This window comes from Capra hircus, chromosome 8, assembly GCF_001704415.2.
Source record: "Capra hircus breed San Clemente chromosome 8, ASM170441v1, whole genome shotgun sequence".
Lineage (NCBI taxonomy): Eukaryota > Metazoa > Chordata > Mammalia > Artiodactyla > Bovidae > Capra > Capra hircus.
The window spans coordinates 103,789,402-103,813,360 of record NC_030815.1 but is presented as its reverse complement, the minus strand read 5'-3'; the positions used below and the strand labels follow the sequence as shown (position 1 = coordinate 103,813,360).

The following is a 23,959-nucleotide window of genomic DNA, read 5'->3' as shown; positions in this document are numbered from 1 at the left end:
ATAGCATTTTATTGTACTTTATATTCCATCTGTGTCTCGTGAAGGACACGAGTTTTTCTCTAGAAGTCTTGCTCACTGTGCACATCTGCAAGTCTATCCGTGGGATAAATCCCTAGAAGTGGGAATACAACGTGTATTTTTTAAGAGATTGTACTCAGTACTCTTGAAGAAGTAGAAGTCCTACCAACAAAGAGACAGATCTCCATGGAAAAGAAAGAAAATTGATTTCTTATGAACTAATTACAACAGAGTATATGCGTTTGTGTCACAGTGAAATGCCACACAACTTATACAGCAAAGCAAAGAGAAAAAATTTTCTCATATCTCCTCCAGAGACAAAGGGTTATAAATAGGTCATATATAGGCTATAATAAGGAAGAGAAGGAAATGGCAACCCACTCCCGTATTCTTGCCTGGAAAGTCCCATGAACAGAGGAGCCTGGAGGGCTACAATCCATGGGGTTGCAAAGAGTCAGATACGACTGACCGACTGAGCACATGGGCTATAAGGTGGACAGGCTTCCCACATGGTTCAGTGATAAAGAATCCACCCACCAAGTGGGAGATGAGGGTTTGATCCCTGGATTAGGACGATCCCCTGGAAATGGCAACCCACTCCAGTATTATTACCTGTGAAATCCCATGGACAGAGAAGCCTAGTGAGCTACAGTCTATGGGGTCATAAAAGAGTTAGACAGAACTCAGCAACTAAACAACAGCAATAAGTTTGACACTAGAGGTGTTCACAGTTCAGGTGGCTTGGAGGCCTTCAATCTTAAGAAATGTTTCTGTTATAAACCAGAAGCCTGGTCTTGTTTAGCCCCTGGAGATATCTATTTACATTTCACAATGTTAGAGTAAAGAAGGGCTCATGTATTCTAGAAAGAAGAGAAAGCAACTGCCTTCTTTCCCATTATCAATAAAGAAAACTCCTTTTATTAAAAACAAAAAAAATTACCCTTCCAATACCACTCAACTTCCCCACCAAGAGTTGAATTTAGGGGCAGTGATTGGCGGTGATGGTGGTAAGGTTTTAGGTTTGTTTTCACTCCAGATAAAATATACGGTGAACTGAAATGCCCAGTGATACTTCTCTCTACCCAGCTTACTCTCTCCAATACAGTCAGTTATTTATCCAAAGAAGTCCACTGAGCAGCTTCTCCAGGGAAAGCCCTAGGCTAAGCTGTAAGGGCAGAACCCAAGTGGACAAGGTGGGAGCCCTGTTTTCTGGGAGTCTCTAAGTTGAAGAGGTGAGGCCCAAACCCTCAAGTGCTTGAATTTGGGGCAGAATGGCACTAAATGTGGGCTTCCCAGGTGGCTCTAGCGGTAAAGAACCCACCTGCCAATGCAGCAGATGCAAGAGATGCAGGTTTGATCCCTGGGTGGGAAGATCCCCTGGAAGAGAGCATGGCAACCCACTCCAGTATTTTTGCCTGGAGAATCCCCAGGGACAGAGGAGCCTGGTGGGCTACAGTCCATAAGGTCACAAAGAGTCAGACATGACTGAAGTGACTTAGCATGCATGCGCTGTACTCAGTGCCATAGACTAGAAGAGAGGAAGACAGTTGCCGCTCGGGGTGAGGGAGGGGTTTGCAAGAGAGGTTAGAAGGGAAGCTGAACTTCCTCCAAGAATGAAAAGGATCGTGTCTGATTCCCGAAGTTTTGTTTTGAAAAAATTTAAACCTACTGAAAAATAGAATGGCAAATACCCATATAATCTTTCACCTAAATTCAATAAGTGTTAATATCTTGCCATATTTCTACTTCTTTCTATATATATGAAAGTAAGTTTCGGTCAGGGTGACCTTTCACCCACATGTATTTCAGCACCCATCTCCTACTTACTGTGTGCCATTATCATGGCCAAGAAAGTTAATGTTATCTTGGCAACATCAGTTTATAATAATATATAGTCCATATTTTAATATCCTCCACTTGTTCTAAAATGTTTTTATAGATGTTGTGCCTTTTGTTTCTCAATCCAGAATCTACTCTTAGGTCACATACGGAGTTGGTTTCACCTGTTTTAACTTGGAATGTTACTATTTAAAAGGTGGCTCTGGGAGCTTATTAGAAATGCAGACTCTCGGTCCCCACCTTAGACATAATGAATCGAAATCTGCATTTTAATAAGTTTATTGGAGAAGGAAATGGCAACCCACTCCAGTACTCTTGCCTGGAAAATCCCATGGATGGAGGAGCTGGGCAGGCTACAGTTCATGGGGTCACAAAGAGTCAGACACGATTGAGCAACTTCACTTTTTTTTTGGTGATCTATATGCTCATTAAAGTTTGAGAAGCAATGATCTAACAATCTCCTCTGCTCTCTGTTGCTTTTCATGACACTGACTTTTTAAAAGGATCCAGGACAGTTCTATGGTCACGTTTTGGAACTGTCAGTGTCTACTCACAATAATATTCAGATGAAACATTTTGGGCAAGGAAAGGACATAAGCAATGCTATATCCTTCCTTTTCACAGCAGAGCTAGAAGCATATGTCAGGTTGCTCCATTATTGGCAATAACATTTAGTCAGTTGATTCAAAGCATGACCACTGTCTGCCTTCATAGTGAAAGTGAAAGTGAAGTCACTCAGTCGTGTCTCTTTGCAACCCCATGGACTCTAGCCTACCAGGCTCCTCCATCCATGGGATTTTTCTAGGCAAGAGTACTGGAGTGGGTTGCCATTTCCTTCTCCAGGAGATATTCCTGACCCAGTGATTCTTTCACTTCTTCTGTATTTGCTAGCTGGCATGCGTCAGTGGAGAAGAGCTCTCTATTGAAAGGATGGGAGCAAGAGGAGATGGTGCCAGGCATTCTAGGTGGGGCCGGAGTAAGGCGAGGCGCAAAACAGAGATCAGTCCAGACTGCACCAGGGAGTGGCAGGACTTGGAGCCAGGTGGCAAGAAGCACAGATAGAAGATGACAGGAAGCCACCCCATCAACAGACTAGGAAGGTTTTCCGAACCCATCCATAAGCTCAGCTCCACACTAGCCTCCAGTAGCCATTTCCCCCATTCCTGTGGACAGGGAGACCTCAGCGTTCTGACTGTCTGTAGAGTAATGTCTTTCAGTTCAGTTCAGTTCAGTTCATTTCAGTCGCTCAGTCGTGTCCAACTCTTTGCAACCCCATGAACTGCAGCACGCTAGGCCTCCCTGTCCATCACCAACTCCTGGAGTTCACTTGTCTTTAAGCCCTTGTTATTCAGAGTGTGCTCCCTGGTCCCAAAACATTGGCATCATCTGGAAGATGATTTCATCATTTCATTATAAATGTAAAACCTACAGAATCATAATTAGCATTTTAACAAGACCCCTAATGAGAGAAGCACTGCTTTAAGCCCCTGTATTCCAGTGACCACTTTCACTAACATTAGCAAAACCAAGACTACCGAGGAAAATTTTCTAGGACTGCAATCCACTTTCTCATGGAGTCTCAGGAGAATTTCCTGCCCCAGCTGCATCCTGCCCTATCCTAGAGGGGCGACATGGCTTGGGATTGAAGAGCATTGCCTTTGAAGTCAGTATGCCCCAGTTGAATCCTTTCCCTCCTATTCACCATCTAAGGGACTTTCTATAGTCACTAAGCTATTTCTCTAAGTCTCAGTCAATCACTAATTCTTGGGGTAAAGATAAAATAAGATAATGCATGTAAAGCATTTAGCCCCTGATAATTCAGTACTCTCAGTCAGTCAGTTCAGTTGCTCAGTCTTGTCTGACTCTTTGCAACCCCATGGACTGCAGCACGCCAGGCTTCCCTGTCCATCATTAACTCCTGGAGCTTGCTCAAACTCATAGCCATTGAGTCAGTGATACCACCCAACCGTCTCATCCTCTGTCGACCCCTCTGAAGTGCCCTCATTAAGTGCTTAATCACATTCAAAAATAAGAGAGGCTTTCCTGGTAAAGATCTCCATGGCTCACCTTACGAGATGTGAGACCACCTGGCATAGTCCAAACATCGGTTGTCTTTGGCCATTTTCAATAAGAGAGGGCATCTTTTGTCAAAGTAGATTTAGAAGCTGATTTCCCTGCACAGGATTGCTCTGTGAAAAGAAATAAACCTTTCAAGGTATTGAGACAAATTACATACTTCATTAGGATTAAGAGGGTAACCAAAATAGCCACCATTTCCAACCACTTGCTAACACTTAATGCATAATATCTTACAATGTCCATAACTTTATATATAATATCTTATTATGTCAATAATCCAGCAGAGGGAGGGATTATTAGCCTTGCAATCACAGTGATTAAAGGAAATGGGAAAACAAAGAGTCCTAGGCAGAGAAGATGACTGGAACAGCTCATTTCACCTGGGAACAAAAAGGTTAAATGTAGGGAGGGTTCCTCCCTCCATACACAGAAACATTGTTGAGGATACCCATGAGATACTCAGAGTCTGAAAAACAAAAGAGACAGAGAGAGAAGCACACTTAAGGAAGTGTAGCTGGTTGGTATCCATGGAAACCAAGTTTCCTGAGCTACTCAAGTGAAAGTGAAAGTAGCTTAGTCGCGCTGACTCTGCGACCCCATGGACTGTATAGTCCTTGGAATTCTCCAGGCCAGAATACTGGAGTGGGTACCCTTTCCCTTCTCCAGGGGATCTTCCCAACCCAGGGATCGAACCCAGGGATCGAACCCAGGTCTCCCACATTGCCAGAGGATTCTTTACCAGCTGAACCACAAAGGAAGCCCAAGAATACTGGAGTGGGTAGCCTGTCCCTTCTCCAGCAGATCTTCCCAACCCAGGAATGGAATCAGGGTCTCCTGCATTGCAGGCGGATTCTTTACCAACTGAGCTTATGAGGGAGCTACTCAATGGAGCTGAGAATGAAAACCTGGGAGGGCCCATTTGCTTCTGTCTGTGTCTAGCCTGTTTACTGTTTACCTCAAAGCCAAGTTGCTAAGCATGGTGGTTCACATTTCTCCAGCCAAGACCCAGATCCCCAGGCTGGGTTTGGGAAAGAATTCTTAGACTGGGAGGTACCTTACTAAAGAGGAGTAGATAAATGGACAGCACTCAGCATAGCGTCAAGGGTATAGAGGGTCCTCAACAAAATTCAATTTGTCATCTCTTTATACCCTACTTCTCCACCTCCAAATGCAAAGACTGCCAACAGTAGGGCGCATGGGGTGGCAGGGGAGGAGAAGGAGCAGGTCTATCCTTGGCTTGTGAAGACAGCATCTCTCTTGGGGCATAGAAAGAGCACTGGAGAATTTCATTCTAGGATCTGCCACCAACTCACGAGTATCTCAGTCTCCTTGTCTGTGAAAATTGGCTTGATGGACTAAAGGATGCCTTGGCTCCCCTCTGGCCCTGATCCTTTGATCCTATCTACTGGGGGTAGCTAAGGAAAGCTATGGAGACCTGTTCTCATGCCCTCATGCCAGGAGCTCTTCAAGGCAGCAATAGTCACACTTCTGTCTTGGACGCCATGGGTCCTGGGCTAAGGTTTAAGCAACAGGATTCTTCCCTGTACTATGATGCTTTGTTTTTGACATCCTCTGTCTGAAGCTAGAAAACCAGAAAGCCTTCAAATGACCACACCCCCACCTCACCAACCCAGACACCCCATGTAAATTAGATCTCTTCTCAGATAGTATTTCTTACAACCTTGCTACTCAAATTGTGTTCTGTGGGCCAGGAGCTCTGCTGTCACTTGGGAGCTTATCAGAAATAGACTCTCAGGCTCCACCCACACCTGCTGAATCAGAATTTTCATTTTAACAGCTCCCCAAGTGATTCGTATACATGTTCAAGTGCTATCTGGAAACATGCTGCCCCTCTCCCCCATAGCTCTTGCCTTGTAATTCTAGTCTATATTTATCTATATGTTCTGAACAACTGCTTTACAATTGAGCCATAAACCCGCAGGATGTCTTCCGGTGACTTAGAGCTCGGCACACACCGTGTGCCCATTTGACACGTGCTGAATGTACAATTCTCTGGTATTTCCCAATTGCCAGGAGCCACCGCAACGGCTCCTCAGGGGTTGTTGCTCTGGCATTCTCTCCTTGTCCCTGGATATGTTCCAGGGCAGCAAATGAAGTCCACCATCTTAGCACCACACTTAAATGTAGATGTTTTTCTTCATGTATGTGCACATTGTACTAATCGATGGACGTGCTTGGCAGTAAGCCAGATGTTTATTAACTTATGAAAGGCTGTTTGTTTTCTCAGGAGGCAACCAGGAGGGACTCTATGACATTAGATTTTCCTTTGAACTGTGTGTGTACTTGAGAGATCACAGAGGTACAGCACTGTTTATTAGGTTAAGAGCTTTCAGCCAAGGCAATAAAATCATAGACTATGGGAGCAAATAGGAAAGGACCTTCCAAGCCAAGTTCATTTCTTTTCCCCTGATAAGCTGAACCCCCCGAGTTTATACTGACTTCCTCCTCCAGATCAGTGCTCTGCAGGGCTGTGCCTCAGGAGACCTCCTCGACTCAGGACCATCCACTTGGGCTGGAGAGGAGAGTCACTGATCGGAAGAGCTGTCAGTGGAAGGAAAAGGACAGAGTCCCTAGACCAGTGGCAGGATAAAAAGAGAACTCTAGGTGGTCCTAGGTGTTCTGACACAGCACTGAGAAAATATGATGCAGGCAGCAACTAATTGCTTGCTCCATTAGATGCTGGGAAGTTGTTTTCATCCATGAAAATGCTTACATTTCTTTAGGGCTTTATTAATATCTCAATCCAATACAATACAGGAGACCTCAATCTGGGTAGGTCAAAAGACAAATGAGACACTTCATTCCTTATTGGCAGGACAATGAGGGGTGTCTCCAAGGTTGAGGTGGGGGAAAGGGGGAGAGAGCCCAAGGTGGGAAAACTAGTCGCTGAAGAATTTTTTAAATTTCATTTATTTTTATTTTTTTAATTGGAGGATAATTGCTTTACAATGTTGCGGTGGTCTCTGCCGTATATCAATGAGAATCAGTTATATATATACATATATATATATATATAGGCTTCCCAAGTGGTGTTAGTGGTGAAGAACCCAACTGCCAATGCAGGAGACATAAGAGATGCAGGTTCGATCCCTGGGCCAGGAAGATCCCCTGGAAAAGGGCATGGCAACCTACTCCAGTGTTCTTGCCTGGAGAATCTCATGGACAGAGGAGCCTGGTGTGCTACAACAGTCCATAGGGTCACAAAGAGTCAGACACAACTAAAGTAACTTAGCATGCATGTATGTGTGTATATGTGTATATATATATATATATATATATATACCCCCACTCCTTCTTGAGCCTTCTTCCCCTGCTCCCTATCATACCCCTCTAGGTCAATCACAGTGTGCCAGGCTGGGCTCCCTCTATTACGCAGAGCCCCCTGCTCGCCATATGTTTTACACATGAGAGTCTCTGTGTGTGTATATATATGTCCGTGCTACTTTCTCAATTTGCCCTACCCTCTCCTTCCCCCATTTGAGCCAGTTGCAGCAAAGGGGATGAATATAGGGCCTGTTATACAGAGGGAGGTAAGTCAGAAAAAGAAAAGCAAATATCACATATTCAGGCATATATATGGAATCTAGAAAAATAGCACTGATAAACCTATTTACAGGGAAGACATAGAGACGCAGACATAGAGAAAAGCTTCTGAAAAATGTATTGGGGTGAAAACCTGCCCGTCTGCTTCTGTTGCTCACTTGCCCAGAACATGTGAACAAGACCTCCTTTCCTCCCCTCCGTTCTCCAACCCACAGGTCCTGCTTCAGGAGCCACTCTGCTCTCAGATTGTCTGCCAGCAAGCTCTTACTTAACTGTGTGATTATTTATATATACAGTTATGCTTATTCTCGAGTAAATAAAACATATTGAATGTTAACATAAATAATATACATTTATGCTTATTTATGTTATATAAGTATTTAGATATTAGAGTCAAATGTAAATCTGCAATAAATCCGCAAGGACAGGGACTCAATTTAATCATTTATGGTATCTTCACAATGCTTGGCACATAGTCATTCTATCAATTCAGAATTTCCAACCACAGGAGAAATAGTACCTTCCCAGGTATACTTACAACACACTCTCACTGTTTGCTGAATCAAACATAGAAGAAAAGAGCCCACATATATTTATACACTACAGTTGTTTGCCTTATGCTAACCAAAGTAAGAAAAAATAGGTGGTGAAAAGAAAAAGGCACTGCCTGAAAGTTAGGAGTTGCAGATTCCCGCCCCGATGGCCATAAGCTTTCTACCTCTCAGCTTCCAATTCCTCACCTGTGAAATGTGCAGAGTAATCCTCCAATATTATTTCTGATAAACAGGTTGTAAAGCTCATGTAAACTAAGTTAGTGAATTTGTTGTTTTTTTTAAATCTTAGAGTCAGATGGAACAGAAATTCTAAATTACACAATACTTTGAGGGCAACCAAAGTGGAAAAGAAAAAGACTAGCTGTTTCAATCTGATGACATCCTCATCCTTTTTTTTTTTTTTTAACTTTTCTCTTTCTTCTCTTTCAGGACTCCATTCCCAACCCGCCAGGCCAATTCCCCCTTAAAGGAGGTAAGACTTTGGAATTAGGAGTAACTGTGCAGGAGGGGATAGTCCATATCACATCACAGATGATTAACCACCAGAAACATCATGAGTGTCCAACAGAGGGGGTGGGGGCGGAGGTGGGCTGTCAGGCCAAGCTGGTGCATCTGCGTTGCTTTGAGCGGCTTCTGAGCTGTGCTCACGTCCCCAGGTTCTCCCACCAGCCCTCAGCTCTCCCACTAGTGAAAAGTCTGGCTCTGGACAGGCTGGCCCACGGACCCAGAGGGGAACACAAAGCGGTATTGTGTTAGGAGCTTAAAATCTAGAGTCAGATGGTGTGGAGCTGAATCTTGGCTCTACATCCCACCTGAGAAACTCAGTTCCTTATCTATGAAGTGAGAGTAATAATAACGACCTCACGAAGGTATTGGAGAAACTATTAGATCTCTTCTGGAAACTGCTTTGCATGGTGACCAACATGTAGTAATCATTAAATAACTGAATCAAACATAGAAGAAAATGCACAATGAAGTTCAGGATTTGTCAAATAGACCTTCCCACACCCCATATTTTTCTATCACTAAAGTCACTAATCAATGGGTTGTCTCTACTAGCCCCAGATTGGTGAGATGCAGAGTTAGGTTAACATGAAAAAGTGAAAAACTTTGAGACCATCTGATGTATGTTTGCATTGCACAGAAAAGGAAAAGTAAGACCAAGTGAAGAGGATCTTGTTCAGGGTATTATGGAGTCAAACTTAGAACCCAGATGTCCTCATTTCAGAACACTAACCTTCAGTCCTGTCACCTTTAGAACTTAGATAGCAAGCACAGTTGGGTGACCAGCCAGCTCGGAGGAAAAAACTAAGAGAGAAAGAGTGAGTCATCATAGGCACCTGGACAGACACACCAGGGCATACTTGGGACCAGAGGACACACGTGTGTGGATACAGTTCCTCACACCAAGAGCAAGCACACTGGAGTTCCTTCAGGACACCCTGAGCTCTGCTTCTCCTTCTGTTTGTCACCCAGAAACTTGGAAAGCAAGGGCAGAATGCCCTAAATGGAGCAGCACTCTGCGTATTTCAAGGCAGACTGATAATTACAGCTTTGTCAACAATAGCTGAACTTTGGCTGGAATTACTTAGCATGTGACCATGATTTCCACCAAGCCTTTGTAGACAGTCACATCAAGGTGAAGGGAGCATGGCATAATGCAGAAGCTAGCAAGCTGCTTCTGTAAACGACTAGACAGTAAACATTCTAGGCTTTGCAGGCCACGAGGTCCCTGTTACAACGAGTCCACTGGTGTAGAGCAGAAGAGGCCACAGACTCTGTGCAAATGAACAGGCACATTTGCGGTCCCACCAAACTTCATTCTCAAAGTGAGGTGGTGGCCAGGATCTCATCCACAGGTCAGGGTTTGCCGCCCACCTTCATGGAGACAATACCAGCTCTGGAATCAGAATACGGAGCCTTGCACAAACCAAACACGCTGTGTAAATGTCATTTTCCCTTCCCCTGCCCCGTTGTTCCACATCCATCCAGATTCTCCAAGCTTTGACAAGAGCTTCACTTTTCAAGGTTAGGGGTGGCTCTTTAAGGAAAGCATGACCTCAATGACAAGGACAGTTTTGACCAGGCAACGTGATCTCAGTCATTCTGGGTCTTGGTTTCTGCACTTCCATCATTGTAGATTGTCAACTACAGGTGGTCTCACAAGTGATCCCCTTTTCCTGCAGTCAACTATACGTTCCTCTGAGAGCATGTCCTTTTCTATGTTACTTTTGTGTGAAAATGTCCTTTCTTTTACAACACAAGGTTGATACAGATGGGAATCAGGTTGGTTTGCTTTTTACTCAGAGTTATTTTGTCTGTTTGTTTGAACAACAACAGGCAAAATAAGAAGCTGCCCATTCTGTACTGGTCACTGAATTTACATTTTGGAGTCCTTAATTTTGGTTTTGAAGTAATTATTTTGGTCCATAGAAATTTAAAATTTTGGCAGCCATGGACTAGAACACTTATCAGATCCCTTCTTAAATGGGCCGTCACTGTGGATATCAGAACACAAACTAATTCAAAACCAACCACAGTTCCCAATTCAATGTCTTTGCAACCAGATTAAAAAATGCTAATAATTCTCCCTAGGGCCGTGAAACTCTTGTTAAAGACCTTCCCACACTTACCGTGGATTTATCTTAGCCTCCACCCTATAAGCAAACAACTTGGGGATTAATAGTCCTGTTTGGCAGGTGGTGAGCTGAGGCCCAGGGAATCAAGGTGACTTTTGGAAGGTTGTCTAGGGAACCGACGGCAGAGCAGGAGTCAGGACCCAGGGCTCCCCTCTAGCCCCACATGATTGTTGCCGAAACTCAGCCTCTGTTCACTGGTGCTGAATAGAAACACGAGGACAGAGTTTTGGGTGAAGTAGAAAACAGAAAAGCTTTTACTGCTTTGCCGGGCAAAGCGGGCCACAGTGGGTCCATGCCCTGAAGACTATGTGACCCACCCTGGAGGCGGTAGTGAGGAGTTGTGTTCAAAGAGCAGGGCGTGATCAGCTCATTTTTGGATTGGTTGGCAACAAGGTGAAATTTCAAGCATCATCAACCTTCTGGTTTCAAGCAGTCTAGGGTCTCTGTTCTTGTGGTCAGCAGTTTTCATCTGGAAAGGGGTCTGCTTCCTGTAAAAGCAGCTTAGGAATGTGTGTCAGGCCTTTATCTGTATCTTTCAGGAAATTGGGAGTTTAGTGATTCTGTCATGTGGCTGAATTATAGTCTATAGATTGTTACCAGTTTCTTGGCCCAACAGCTATGCCTTGCTTCTACATCTTCACATTTCCCAATCACTGACTCTTGAGTCAGCATTTTAAGACAAGGACACAGGGGCTTGTACACAGTTTCATGATGTGTTTTGGCCATAAAATGTCAGTGACCTACTGTGTGTGGTCCTTGACTTTCTCTTGCTTTTTAATGAAAGTCTCCACCTGTCTTAACTTGGCCCACCTACAGACACAGTGGTCAGATGAGGTGGAAAGAATAGCACCTTGGAGCAAGACCTGGGCTCCAGAGTTGACCTCCACACTAGCAGGCTGCGTTTCTCAGGGCAAGTCTGTAACATAAAAGGACGGTGCACTGAATGAACTGGAAGGGTCCTTCCAGCTGCGATGCTTTATGATATTCTAACCTTTCCTGTATATATGTAAATACAGAAAAAAAAAAAGTCTAAAAAGATGATTCCTAATAATCTTGAGGAAGTCTGCAGGCTTCCTGCAGGAGGCATAGCCTCCTCCCCAACAAACCCCCTGTGAGCAGGCGGAGGCAGTGAACTCCCCTTGGAAAAGCCATGGCAAGACACTCCAGGCAGAGGGGCGCTGTCTCCCAGAGGCCCCAGAGGGGAGGCTCTAGGGGGCAGCCTGTGGTTTGCCCCCCGGATGGATGAGAGCGGAAGCTGGACTCTTACCAGGGAGCCCTGTGCCACAGGCCAGTGGAAACTGTCCACCAGGAAGCCAGAAGCAGCCCAGAGCTTGGCAAAGAGGGCCAGGCACACACACCCAAGTAACGTTAACACAGGACGACACTTAGCTGCAGGGAGACCACAGAACGCCAAGTCTTTTCTGTAAGGAGAGGATGTCTGAGTCCCAGCACTCACCTCCCACTCCTGGCCAGGAGACTTGTCACCGGCAGACTGCCAGCTAGCCACCACTCCCTCGTGCTTAGGACCCAGTGGCCTGGCGGCGGCTCAGCTGGGACTGCGGGCAGCCAGGCAGGGCCCCAGGAGGAGGACCTTCTCCCTTCCTCTAGCAAACGGAGTCACTAAGCGCTCCCTCACGGAGCTGCTCCGAGGGCGGGATGGGACCACAAATACAAGCCTCGCCCGCCACGCGGCTGGGCACGGGGGCCGGGCGGGCCAGGAGAGGGCAGCTGTGCTGCCTCTCGACATCCTCGTTCCTGTCTCCTGCCTCTCCCACACTCTGAATCCCATGCGTTCTCATGTACGTGCCGTATTTGTCCCAACCCCAGAACAAGCCCCCATGCCTGATCTCCCCAGATTCCAGAAGCACCCACGTTTGTGTGCAGCAAAGCTGACAGCAGGATTTAGGGAATGTGGAGAGGCTGGTGGGGTGGTGCCTTCCAATATGGAAGCAGAATGGAGTTTCAGATCCTACGTGATCCCGAAGCCTCTGCGCTCTAGGAGACAGCACTTCTCCCTTGGGTTCAGCCCTCTAGCACACGTACTGACCCACCCCTCACCCCCACCCGCTTCCATGTCCTTCTTCCCAATTTCACCACCCATCGTTTCCCCTCAGAAACTCGGCAGAAATTTAAACTCCTGACTTCACTGCAAAATAATTTTGATCACCTCAGCCCCAGGCATTTCCAACATCCCAACAACCAAATATCAGTTCTTACCTGCACTGGAGGAATTCCACAGATGACTTGTAAATCAGTTTTTCTTTTATTCCCCAGCTAGGCAGGTGTGGGGATGTGATGGGATGAAGATAACAAACACTGATGGGGCCTTTGCTTTGGGCTGAGGGCTTCGTGATTCACTCGTGCAATCTCACAGCAAACCCCAGGATAATTATTGGCCCCTTGATAATTGTAAGTAGGGAAACAGAGAGATTTACCGACTTGCTTAAGATTGCACAATTAGCAAGGAGTGGGGCCTGACCTCAAAATCCAAGTTGATGTGCCTGGGAGCTCTTTGGCTTACCCAGGATGTCATGGTCAAGATGCTGAGTGCAACATAACCGTGCTTCCTTAGTGTCCCCCCCCAGGGCGCCAAGGCCAGGAATCCCCCCAGGGCTCTCTGTCCCTTCCCCCACACCTGCTCCTGTGGCTGTCTGTCCTGCTGTCACTGGAGCCTGCTCTCTGGTGTTGAGCTCCGGGCCAGAGAGGGCCACTAGGGCACCTCCGCACATGGCTCTGCACAAGAGGCAGGGCTGTGGGGAGCGTGAACAGCCCACGGCAGGGGATCTGGAGGCCAAATTCAGGCCCCAGCTTCGCAGTGGAGGATCCTGAGAACCGGGAGGATCCTCACCCCACCCTCACTGCGGGCCAGTTAAGATAGTCTGCCTTTCCTGTGAGTGTCACGGGCCCCCTAATATCCAGAGGTTCCTGGGGGCCCTGAGGAGGTGGAAATAGAGGATAGACCACCTGGAGGAGTCCTGAACCCCTCTTGTGTGTTCCCCATCTCGCAAACAAAAATCTTAGGATTCTCTCACCACTTTATTAATACCATTCCAACAATGTCCCATGTTTGCCTGGCTTGCAAGCTACCCTCTTTCCCCACTCCCTCTGCTAAAAAGAAAACGTGGGCATTTAAAAGAGATCAAATAAGCTTGGCTAATTGCAGCTAGTGAGCCCACCCCCAAAGAAACAATACAAGCTGCCCATGGAAGGCAGTGAAACTAAACGAAGGAGCTGGTTGCTCACCGATCGCCCGCTGTGCCTGGTGTCGTGTAGCTGGGATGCAGGCTGCACAGAGGCAGGTGGAGGTGCAGCAGCATCCTCCTCTAGAAGGGCTGAAAACAGCAGAGACCTCACATCTGTCAGGTGGACAGAGCTGGATCTACTGCCCGGTCCGCTGGTTGTCGTAGTTTTTTTTTCCCCCCCCCACACTAAGTGGAGATATAACTGCTCAGCGGTCACTGCTTTTCACATAGTCACAGGCCTCAAAGAACTTATTTGCCTCTATGTTTACTTTAAACCTATTCACTCAAAGCTCACTCTGAAAGTGTCTTTTTCTTAAGGCAGAGCTAACCAGGATCAGGACTCTCTCTAACAGAAATAAACTAGAAAATGGGCCACACAGAATAAGGTGAGACAGAGTCCTGGAGAGGCCATCAGAGTGCTAAAGCCATCTGTGTCTAATCCCTGCCCCTTGTCACCCAGAGGAGAGGAGAGGGAGGGGGCGATGTGGGGGGTGGGGGACAGGAGAAGGGGAAGAAAAAGGAAAAGAATTCCATCATCGAGGCGCATATTAACATTTATACTTGAATTTTGCACATACACATGTCACAAGTCTTCAAATCCAGGAGAAAAATCCCCGTCTTTCACTTTGGGGAAGAGGAGAAAAAAAGAAACAGAGGCGGGGAAAGGAGGGAAGGACAGAAGGAAGAAGGGAAGGAGGGAAGGAAAGCAAGTTTGTTTCTCAAACTGGCTTCACTACATGTTTCACCCAAGCTCTCTGGATGCCACACGTGTTGTCTTAAATTTCTACAAGCCCCGGACCAGGAAATGGGAGCTAGACATGAGCAGATCTCTCTTTGCCTTTTCAGTTAGACTTTAAAGGTGCTTCTTAAATACCCTCCAATAATATCAATTCAATCTGCACTTAGTATAAGTGAATTTCAAGGAATTACACATCAAGTCAGATAGCTTTATCTTACATACTGCAACAGGTCAGGATTGAAGAGACCCCAAGGGAATTCCCTGGCGGTCCAGTGAATAGGCCTCTGTGCCGTCACAGCTGTGGGCCCTGTTCAATACCTGGTCAGGAACTAAGATCCCACAAGTTGTGCCATGTGGCCAAAAAAAAAAAAAACACACCCTCAAAATCCCAAGGAACCTTCAAGGGATTCAAATGAATTTTCACTTGATCTCAACTTGTATTTACTGATGACTTTCGATGTGTTTAACACTGAGCATGCCAGAATAGCTATTCCTCAAATGCCATCTGTAAACCCAAGGCTACCTAGTCCTTTGTTTAACGAAGGGCCTAGTCTGGAGTTTCTCCATGGCGAGTTAGCCAAGGAAACCGTTACACTGAAGTCAGCTGAAATGACCCTTAAATTAGGGATTCACTGTGATTCCGAATTCCACTGACAATGGCGAGGCTCTTCCCTAGATGTCGCTATTGCGACTCTCCTGGATATCGTGCCAAAAGGGTGGAACTCAGAAGCCAGGACATGGTAGACGCAGAGTCATGAGGATAATTCCTCTCCTTGTTGGAAGGATTAAAATATTTTCGACAGATGACGAGGGCTATTCACACTTTCCTGAGAGCATCCAATGGCCTCAAACACTTAGATACATAATTAAGAAACTTCAGTCCACCAAGCTCTGGCTTAATGAGCATCTCATTGGCCAGATGAGTCTGCTAAGAGTGCTGCTAATCTGTGCTACTTAAGAACCAAGGAAAGAGTCGGGGAAGAGGGGGCTACCGCGTGCCAGGTTATCTCCTCCAAGCCGTGTGCTGTACAGGTCATTTGACATCCATAACCTCACTGCATCTTCGCAACATGCACACGCTGGGGTTGCCTGTTACTATCCCCACTTAACAGATGCAGTAATTGAGGGTCAGTAACGGGGAGTGACAAGTCTGACGTTAGAAGCCTTGACCAAAACCCAGGTGCTTTCTTTGAGATGCACTGTGTCTGTTTTGCTCCGATATTAACCTGGAAGGTACCTGGCACTCAGACCACATACTTTCTGGCTGGAACGGTAGGTGTGGCTTGTTTTGCCCCATTGGGCATTGTTGCATCTTAATGGAAGCCTGAGAGCCCCTGACTTATTACTTGGCAAGGTTCAGCCCATGAACCTGAAGTCACCTGCTGGCATTCCCCTGGGAAGAGGAAGTCCAGATGGTTCATCAGTGCTTGTTTTCCAGGCACCCATAGCTGTCTAGTCAGTTTTCAGGCCAGTGTGTATGGTGGCTGCAAATCCACTTATTCCTACATTTAAAGCTTCTCTGCTCCATGGGAAGACTAAAAACCAGGGCAGAGCCCAGGACTAGGAGTCAGGAACTCTGTTTTCTGAACCCAGCTCTGCCACTTAACCTACTATCGGGTCTTGAGCCAGACCCTTAGTCCCTCTGGATTCAGCCTCTCCACTCCTAAATCTAGGGTCACAGTTAACTTGGCATCCAGTGGTCCTTTGGGGTCTAATATTTTGAGATCTCAAGGAGGGTTCCCATCTTCATGTTGCATTATTCTGACTTCTATCTAGAACATGACCCTTCCAACCACCTAAAGCAACATCTCTCTCCCTATCTCTGTCTTCTATGCACCTGACCAGGAGGGTTTTGTTGGCAAATATTTCTCTCCAGGCTTCCTAACAAAGCCCAAGAAAATTTAATGATCCTTCTAGAGGAGACCAAAGCTTGAGAGGATGGCTTACAAATCTTGCCCAGCTGAAGGCCTTGGTTCTCAGGAGTACTCACAGAGAACCTGAGTTGTCTGAAAGATGGAATGCCTGACAGAAGCAAGGGGTCCCAGACTGTGGCCTGGCCCCACCACTGATTCGTGGGGTGAGCTCAGACAAGCCTGCTGTGGGGGTAACATTGGGGAGCACATGTGTTATGTAGTTACCAAGGCTGGGCCAAATGATTTCTCAGAGAACTTCCAGTTCTATGAACCATGAAAACCCTTACAGAACCAGGTTGTTCATAACTTAGGTTAGTCCCAGGCCTAAAACACTCTGTTCTGCTGCAGGTGTCCGGAAATTTTAATGCGTGTAGACAGACTCCTAGCTGGGGTAGAGCAACATGCTCAAAAGATAGATAGTTGGAGCTGGGACTGACTTCGTCGTGTCCCTGCAGCAGGCCTGGCAGTGTACAGCTGAGTCTACCCAGCCATCTAAAATCAGCTAGAAGGGCCCTTCTGGATCATCTGGTCCACCCTGCTCTTCCTCTAGCTTGAGACACAACCACCCGAAAAAAAGTCCTAGATTTTAACTCCAGGCGATCTACTTGCCATGATGTGTGGACTGTTCTCCCCTCCCCTCCCCTCCCTAGTCTTTAGTTCTTCAAATTAAACCCCTCGGTGTAGCTAATTTGGTTGGGAAATAAATGAAACAGAGGTGTGTTTTGCTCCCAATGCTCCCCAAATTCAAACTTCCAGGAATACTATAGGATTCCTGTCTCATAACCAAAAATGATTACATCATGGGCTCACAGGGTGATAAGGAGACTCAAAGCCACATGGCTGATGACCCATGGAATATTCATCTAGGTCTTGACAAGAGCCACATGACTCTCACACCAGCCCAACACATCTCTGAACAGCACTAACTGGTCCAATATTTGAGCTGCCAGAACTAGGACTTGCAATGTGTGTTGTATGTCCTTAATGAAAGTCTTCCCACTGCGTCATCCGGGAAATGGGGACAAGAGCGGTATTCGCCGTCAGCTGAGCGCATCATCTCCTTAAACTTCCAGGAGCTATGCTGTTTGTGCCCACAGAGCCAGCCCCCATCAGCCCTGGCCCTCCTAACAGCCTTGAAAGTCGCTAGGCACCAGCAGCATGCCTTCTCCAGGCTCCTCTCCACGTTCAGCAGTTTCATTCCACCGAGAGCTCCTCTGGAGCCCTGCTTCCCCAGTCCCTTCCCTCAGCCAACTCAGTGATGTCATTCTTCAAGAGAGTTGCCTCTGTTTTCATTTCTTTTCGAAACATCTAACAGATTCTTTAAGAAAAACTGAAATACAGCATGGCATTTGACTTCAGGAAATGCAAAAGCTTCAAAATAAGTTTTTTTTTTTTTTCCATCCTTGGGTTTCTCAGAATTACAGCTGAGGTCAACCTAACAAACATACAAAGACCAAAGGGGAAAGAAAAAAAAAAAAAGAACCTACATGTGTGAGAGGCGAGTCCAGGCTTGTACTTCTACATCCCCCTGTTAAGAAAAGCTCATCTGACAGTTGCCACGAGTGACAGGTGTGAAGGGGTCCTTGGCCGAGGAGGAGAGCTGTTCATGGTGTGATGTGCTGGCCTGAGCCAAGGGCTTGAACCTTAACCTCCCATGGAATCTAACCTGACCTGCAGAACCAAGGACAGAATGAGGCCAGGTGTCATCCAGCCCGGAAGGGGAGACCAGGCCAAGCATCCGCATTCCCTTCCTCAAGCCCTGAGAGCTGAGCTGACATCCACAGAGGGAAGGGGCAGAGACAGACTACATGATTCAGCTCGACAAACATTTACAGAGTATCTTCTGGGCTGGCAGTGGGGATATGGAAACATATCTGCCCAGTCATTACCCTGAGGATTCATGGTCCAATGGAGAAGGCAAATAAATGGAAAGAGAGGTCAGAGAAGGGTTCCCAGAGGAGATAGCTGCCAGGCAGTGCTTTAAACAAGGCACAACTTGCCAGTGAAGAGGGGGATTCCAGATGAAATGGAAAACCAGCATGGTGTAACTAGGGGCATCCCAAGGGCCCAACCTCCAGTAGAATGGTCAAAAATCCACTCAGGCATTAGAGTCAGACAGCCTCAGCTTGAATTGCCCCTCTACCACTGACTAGCTTTGAAAATGTGACAAGCCACGTAACTTTTTAAAGACTCAATTTCCTTATATACAAGAGGGAAGTTTCTAGAGCACCTTTCTTGTGGGATGATGGTGAGACTGAAATAAAATAATGCATGTAACAGGCTTAGCCGAGTAAAAAGAAAATAGCCATTAGTCACTACGTACTAGCTAGCATTATTATTCCCAGCACCACCACTGCTACTGCTGGAACAAGTACAAGAGGCAACAGCGGGAAGAGGGAAGGCGAGCGGGGAGACTGCAGAGTTCATTAGGGGTTAGAACACAACGGAACACAAATGCCATGGGGAGGAGCTTGGCCCCGATCCCGAAGTCACAGTGGGTCAGAAAGCGGTTCCGAGCAAAGAGACACAGCCAGACATGTCTCTCTGCGATTCTCTGGACCTGATGTTCCACGCCCCAAAGAGAGAAGGCTGGGCCTTCTACTCATAGCCACAGCACATTTAAGAATGAACCCCTCTGTTCCCTGGTGGTCTAGTGGTTAGAATTTGGGCTTTCACTGCCTTGGCCCAGGTTCAATCCCTTGTCAGGAAACTGAAATTCCACAAGCCCTGTGGGGTATGGCTCAAAAAAAAAAAAAAAAAAAAGAGCAGTCCTCATTGCCTCCTTGCTATGACTGTACACACCCCAAGAGTGTGGTCTGCAGGCAGGACAAGATTCCCTAGCTGGAGGATGAGTGAGAGATGAAATCAAAAGAACGGAAGAACAAGGGCAGCTGGCCCTCCAGCCCTCCTCACCCGAGAGACCTGTGGACCAGAGCCTCTTCATGCCTCCAGGGGAGATAAGAATGAAGAGAGAGCCCTGCTTCTGCGGGGGGTGCCTCTAGCAGTGAGCATGTTCAGACAGCAGGGGGAACTCTTCACTTAACTTTCTACCACTGCAAGCCCCCACTGTAAGGAATGCCAGGAGGGATTTTCCCAGGCCAGGACAGAGGGCGATGGGGAAGACTGTGAGTCCAACAGATGCTACTCTAAAATCCCCGTGAGCAAGCCGGCTAGGATGTGGTCACCTCGACTGAATGGCTGCCTAGTCTCTGACAGATGGAATCATCGGTCGTCTTTGTCATCTCTGGTGACACCATCAAAAAGATGTCAATGTCAGATCCTAGATCTGCCAGTTCTGTAGATTAGGGAAACCAAGACTCAATGAGAAGAAAAAAAATGCCCAGAATAAGCTGAATTCATGAGTCGTTGCAGGAAATGTATGGTTTGGTTCTGTGCATACAAAATAATGACTATACTAAGAAATGAAGCTGCCATAACCAGTGAATGCATTTAAAATATTCTGATTTCTTAAATTCCACAATGACATAAACCTTTTTTCTCCCGACCAAGGAAGCTCCATATGGCAGGCTCCCTGCTTAGGTCTCTGTGATCTTATATCCTTTTAAAATTGAACACTAGGATGTGTTTACCTCCTGTCTGGCAAAATGGCCTTGAGGAGGAAGCCTGGTCTCTGAAATCAGACAGACATGGGAGTGGATATCAGAGTTTCCTCCAACTTGCAATGACCTTGTATTGCTGATCATGTCTGGACATCAGGGTGAGCCTTGAAGAGCTATTCTGAGCATTCAGTCAGCTGGAATACACAGAAGTGCACCCTTAAAGGAAGGATGGCAATAATTCCTAGCAGCCTCAGCGTTCTATCCACCACTGCCTGGCTGAGTGACATAGGACAACGCACTGAATTTGTCTAGTGCCCATGCTTCTTTCCATCTCTCAAAGGGACTTAGTCAGCCCTCTCTCACAGAGCTGTTGCAGAGATCCAGTGAGGTGGAGTATATGAAGCGACAAGAATGGCACCAGGTACAAACAGGAACTCAGGCCCTGTTGGTTTCCTTCCTCCAACTTCCACAATCTTTTGTAAAAGTCCATGTGGAAGCAATCAAGTTTAAAGAAAAAAAACTCCTAAGGTACTTGATGGCAAAATGAGAAATAAACAGGTTTTCCTTTTATCCCCCAAATGGAAACAGAATAGTAACTGTCTCCATCAAAGGGTCATGGGAAAAGATCTGGTGTCTCCAGTTACCAGAGCAGAGAGAGGCATTTAACATGTGGTCTTACTTTTAGGGAATTGCTCAGAGGACATCTCATGTATCCTGAAAAGAGCTCCATTCAAGAAATCATGGGCCTACCTCCAAGGTCAGTAACCAACACCAGGAACCCCAACCATATGAGGGTCACTCCTGTGGCCAGAGGTCACAAGTAGAGGCTCACAGGCAAATGTGACCTGCATGTGTATTTTGTTTAACCTGTGTGATAATTTTTATAATTTGAATTTAAATGGCTTGGGGGAGAGGGGAGAGCATTACTCTCAAAAGCGGCCAGATTCCTGCTTCCTAAGCCTTATCCACTCCTTTAAGTTTGCCTTCCTGGCCTGTGGGGGAATCGGTGCTCCACCCCCACCCCTCTTCATTCACCTACTGGCTGCAGGCCAAGGGTACTGTCCTTTCCCTCGTACGTGGGAAGCAGGCTCTTAATCTCTGCCTCTATCAAGTCATTCACAAGAGAGTCACAAAACTTCCTGGTGTCCAGATTGATAGCTTAATGACCATGTTGGCACAGGCCCCACTTGCATATTGCAGCATGCTTCAGGTAAGAGGTCCCTTAGAGATGAAATAATAAGAGGCATTTATGCTAGGATAGACGAGGTACAGAGGAGATGGCCAAGATTCTCTGCAATAGCCATCCTGCTCATTTTCAAAATTCAATTTTGCAGTTAGATTAGTTCTCATTCTTCAGTTGAATTGCAACAAGGTTTAAAGGGAAGCAATTAAAATGAACACACCAGCTTCCCAATTCTGAAAGACACCTGGACCCATCAGGGCTGATTTTAACTTGTCAGTGAAAAGACTCAGAGACTTGGCTTCTGACACCAACATATCCGCTTAGAGGGCCTGCTAATTCTCTGCTCCTCTATAAATCCCAGCTGGGAGGAATCCCTTAATGTGAACTTATTCTACACAATGATGTCTGGCTGCCCTTTTAAAGAGAGGAAGACATTTAAAACTTCAGAAAATGAATAGTTAAGGGGCACATCTGAATGTGAAAGAACAGACTGAGGTTCTCCTAGACTTCTTGATGCCTGAATTGGTTACTAACTGAACCAAACTGAGTGCTTTTTCTCTGATACTTTGTGCAGTGCTTACCCAGTAGCAGTCCCCTGTTGATCAAATGTTCATTGATTGGTTGAATATATGTCCATGATAGCCCAAAACTTATAAGGAATACAGCCCAGGAACTTATAGTCTGAAAAGGGAAAAGTAGAACTTATAATAATAATAACAGAATGATAAAATGATTAAGTGGAAAACAGTTACCTCTGCAGGGGGTAAAGGTCTAGGACTGTGTTTTCTGACCCTCCAGCTTTATGCTTTACAAAAGCAGAGGGATGGTTTTGTACCTGTACCTTAAACACTCAGCAGTGCCTAGCAGTGACATAATATCTGGAAGATATTCCAGATGGCTGAACCAGCAGAAAATATTACAGAAAACACGGGGCTTGAATGGGGAACCTTGAATAAAGATTTCAAATTTTCCAATCTGCATCCGAAATTTGCCTAATGACTCTGAGGTCCTTTTGTCTTTCTCCTTCCAGTGTCAAAGCATATAAACAAAACTAAGTTGTCTTGGAACAAAGATGGCATCATCCATGGAGTCAGATATCAGGATGAGAACCTGGTGATCCAGTTCCCAGGTTGGTACTTCATCATCTGCCAACTGCAGTTTCTTGTGAAATGCCCAGAGCATTCTGTCGACCTGAAGCTGGAGCTCCTCATCAACAAAGACGTTAAAAAGCAGACCCTGGTGACAGTGTGTGAGTCTGGAGCACAAGCCAAAAACATATACCAGAACCTCTCCCAGTTCTTGTTGGAACACCTCCAGGTCAACACCACCATATCAGTGAAGGTGGATAAATTCCAGTATGTGGATACAAACACCTTTCCCCTTGAGAATGTGTTGTCCATCTTCTTATATAGTAGTTCAGACTGAACCACCCCTCCTGGCCTTTGGGAAGAAAGCAACTCCCTACCACATAGCACTTATCCTTCCAGACACTTGGGGAAAAAAAAGAAAACTTTAGGCTAAGACTGAAAAACACAAAGGGAATTAAATAGTACTCTTCCATCCCCTGGGAAGATCCAACTCAGGGTTAAAAAGAGACTTCTGAGTGAAGTATCTTCCAGATAGAAGATGGGGACTCAATGTGGCCTGGCGGACAGAGCCACACACGGGAACCAGAAGGGATGGATTTAGGCCCAGCCCAATCACTAACTCACTGTGTGACCTGGAACTAGTCCTCTCCCTTCCCTGGAACTTGGATTTCATGTCAGAAAAGCCAAGCCTCTCTCATCACATACCTGAGAACTAAGGTTCCAGGCGCTGTTCCCGAAGCCCCCAGCCAGAGGAAAGGCCCCCACATTGGCATAAAACTGATGGTACTTACTGGCTGCCGTGTCACCTCAGCAGAGTCAGGATTTGGGGACGAGGTTCAGGGCACCTTGCTTGGCAAATGGAGTGAACAGTAGGATCTAAAGTGTGCAAAACTGACCATCCTGAATCTAATACCTTGTGGGTATTTGGAAAACCACCCGGCCAGGCTTGACTCTGCCAGAACTGAGACTGACAATAAGGCAACAGACAGCTTTTGTTTCCCGTCAGGAAAGTGCCGCGAGTTCGGCAAGCACTCAGCGCGCAGCCGTCAAGGTGATCAGCCGTTTGGTAAGAGCGGCTGCTGTCTCCCACATGAACTCTTTCCCCACTTCAAACAGCTCACAGGAAACCATTCTGTGGAGGGTTTTTAAGGCCTCACTGTGTTGTTGACAGACGATGATGACTCTGAAAATGGTGAGGACTTCTGACGAATGGCCGCCTCCTCTCCTGATCTGGACGGTCAGGACATTTCAACCTACGTTTACATTTGTCTGTCTGCGAGGGAGCACCTTGTTTGTTTGAGAGAAGGACCACTGACTTGAAATATACCCTCATGAAGTTATGCCTCAGGGGGAAAAGGAATGCCTTAACTGCTATGTAAAGGAAGGGAGTAAAATTTGCATTTTTCTCAATTAGGAGGAAAGAAGAGAAAGGAGTAGGAACTCGGGAAAGTTTGTCAGAGAAGGGCTAGAAATGATTTAAAAGAAGGGAAATAAAAGAACAGCAGAGAGGGATTTTGGAGAATAAAAATGGCTAAGGGAAA

The 23,959-nt window shown here is 46.2% G+C and overlaps 1 protein-coding gene and 1 long non-coding RNA gene across 2 annotated transcripts in view; one reads left to right on the top strand and one right to left on the bottom strand.

The window, feature by feature from the left end:
* The window catches only part of LOC102178728, a 16,647-nt gene extending 5,081 nt beyond the window's left edge, over nucleotides 1–11,566 (bottom strand). The window contains exons 1-2 of the long non-coding RNA XR_310245.2: nucleotides 11,011–11,566; nucleotides 3,925–4,046 (exon numbers count right to left, since the gene is read on the bottom strand). This is a non-coding gene — a long non-coding RNA (uncharacterized LOC102178728). The remainder of the gene's footprint in view (nucleotides 1–3,924; nucleotides 4,047–11,010) is intronic.
* Nucleotides 1–23,959, top strand: part of TNFSF8 (tumor necrosis factor superfamily member 8) — a 27,889-nt gene extending 3,930 nt beyond the window's left edge. The window contains exons 2-4 of the mRNA XM_005684351.3: nucleotides 8,484–8,526; nucleotides 20,833–20,904; nucleotides 22,361–23,959. Coding sequence (XP_005684408.1) covers nucleotides 8,484–8,526; nucleotides 20,833–20,904; nucleotides 22,361–22,755 — 510 coding nt within the window. The 3' untranslated portion in view covers nucleotides 22,756–23,959. The remainder of the gene's footprint in view (nucleotides 1–8,483; nucleotides 8,527–20,832; nucleotides 20,905–22,360) is intronic.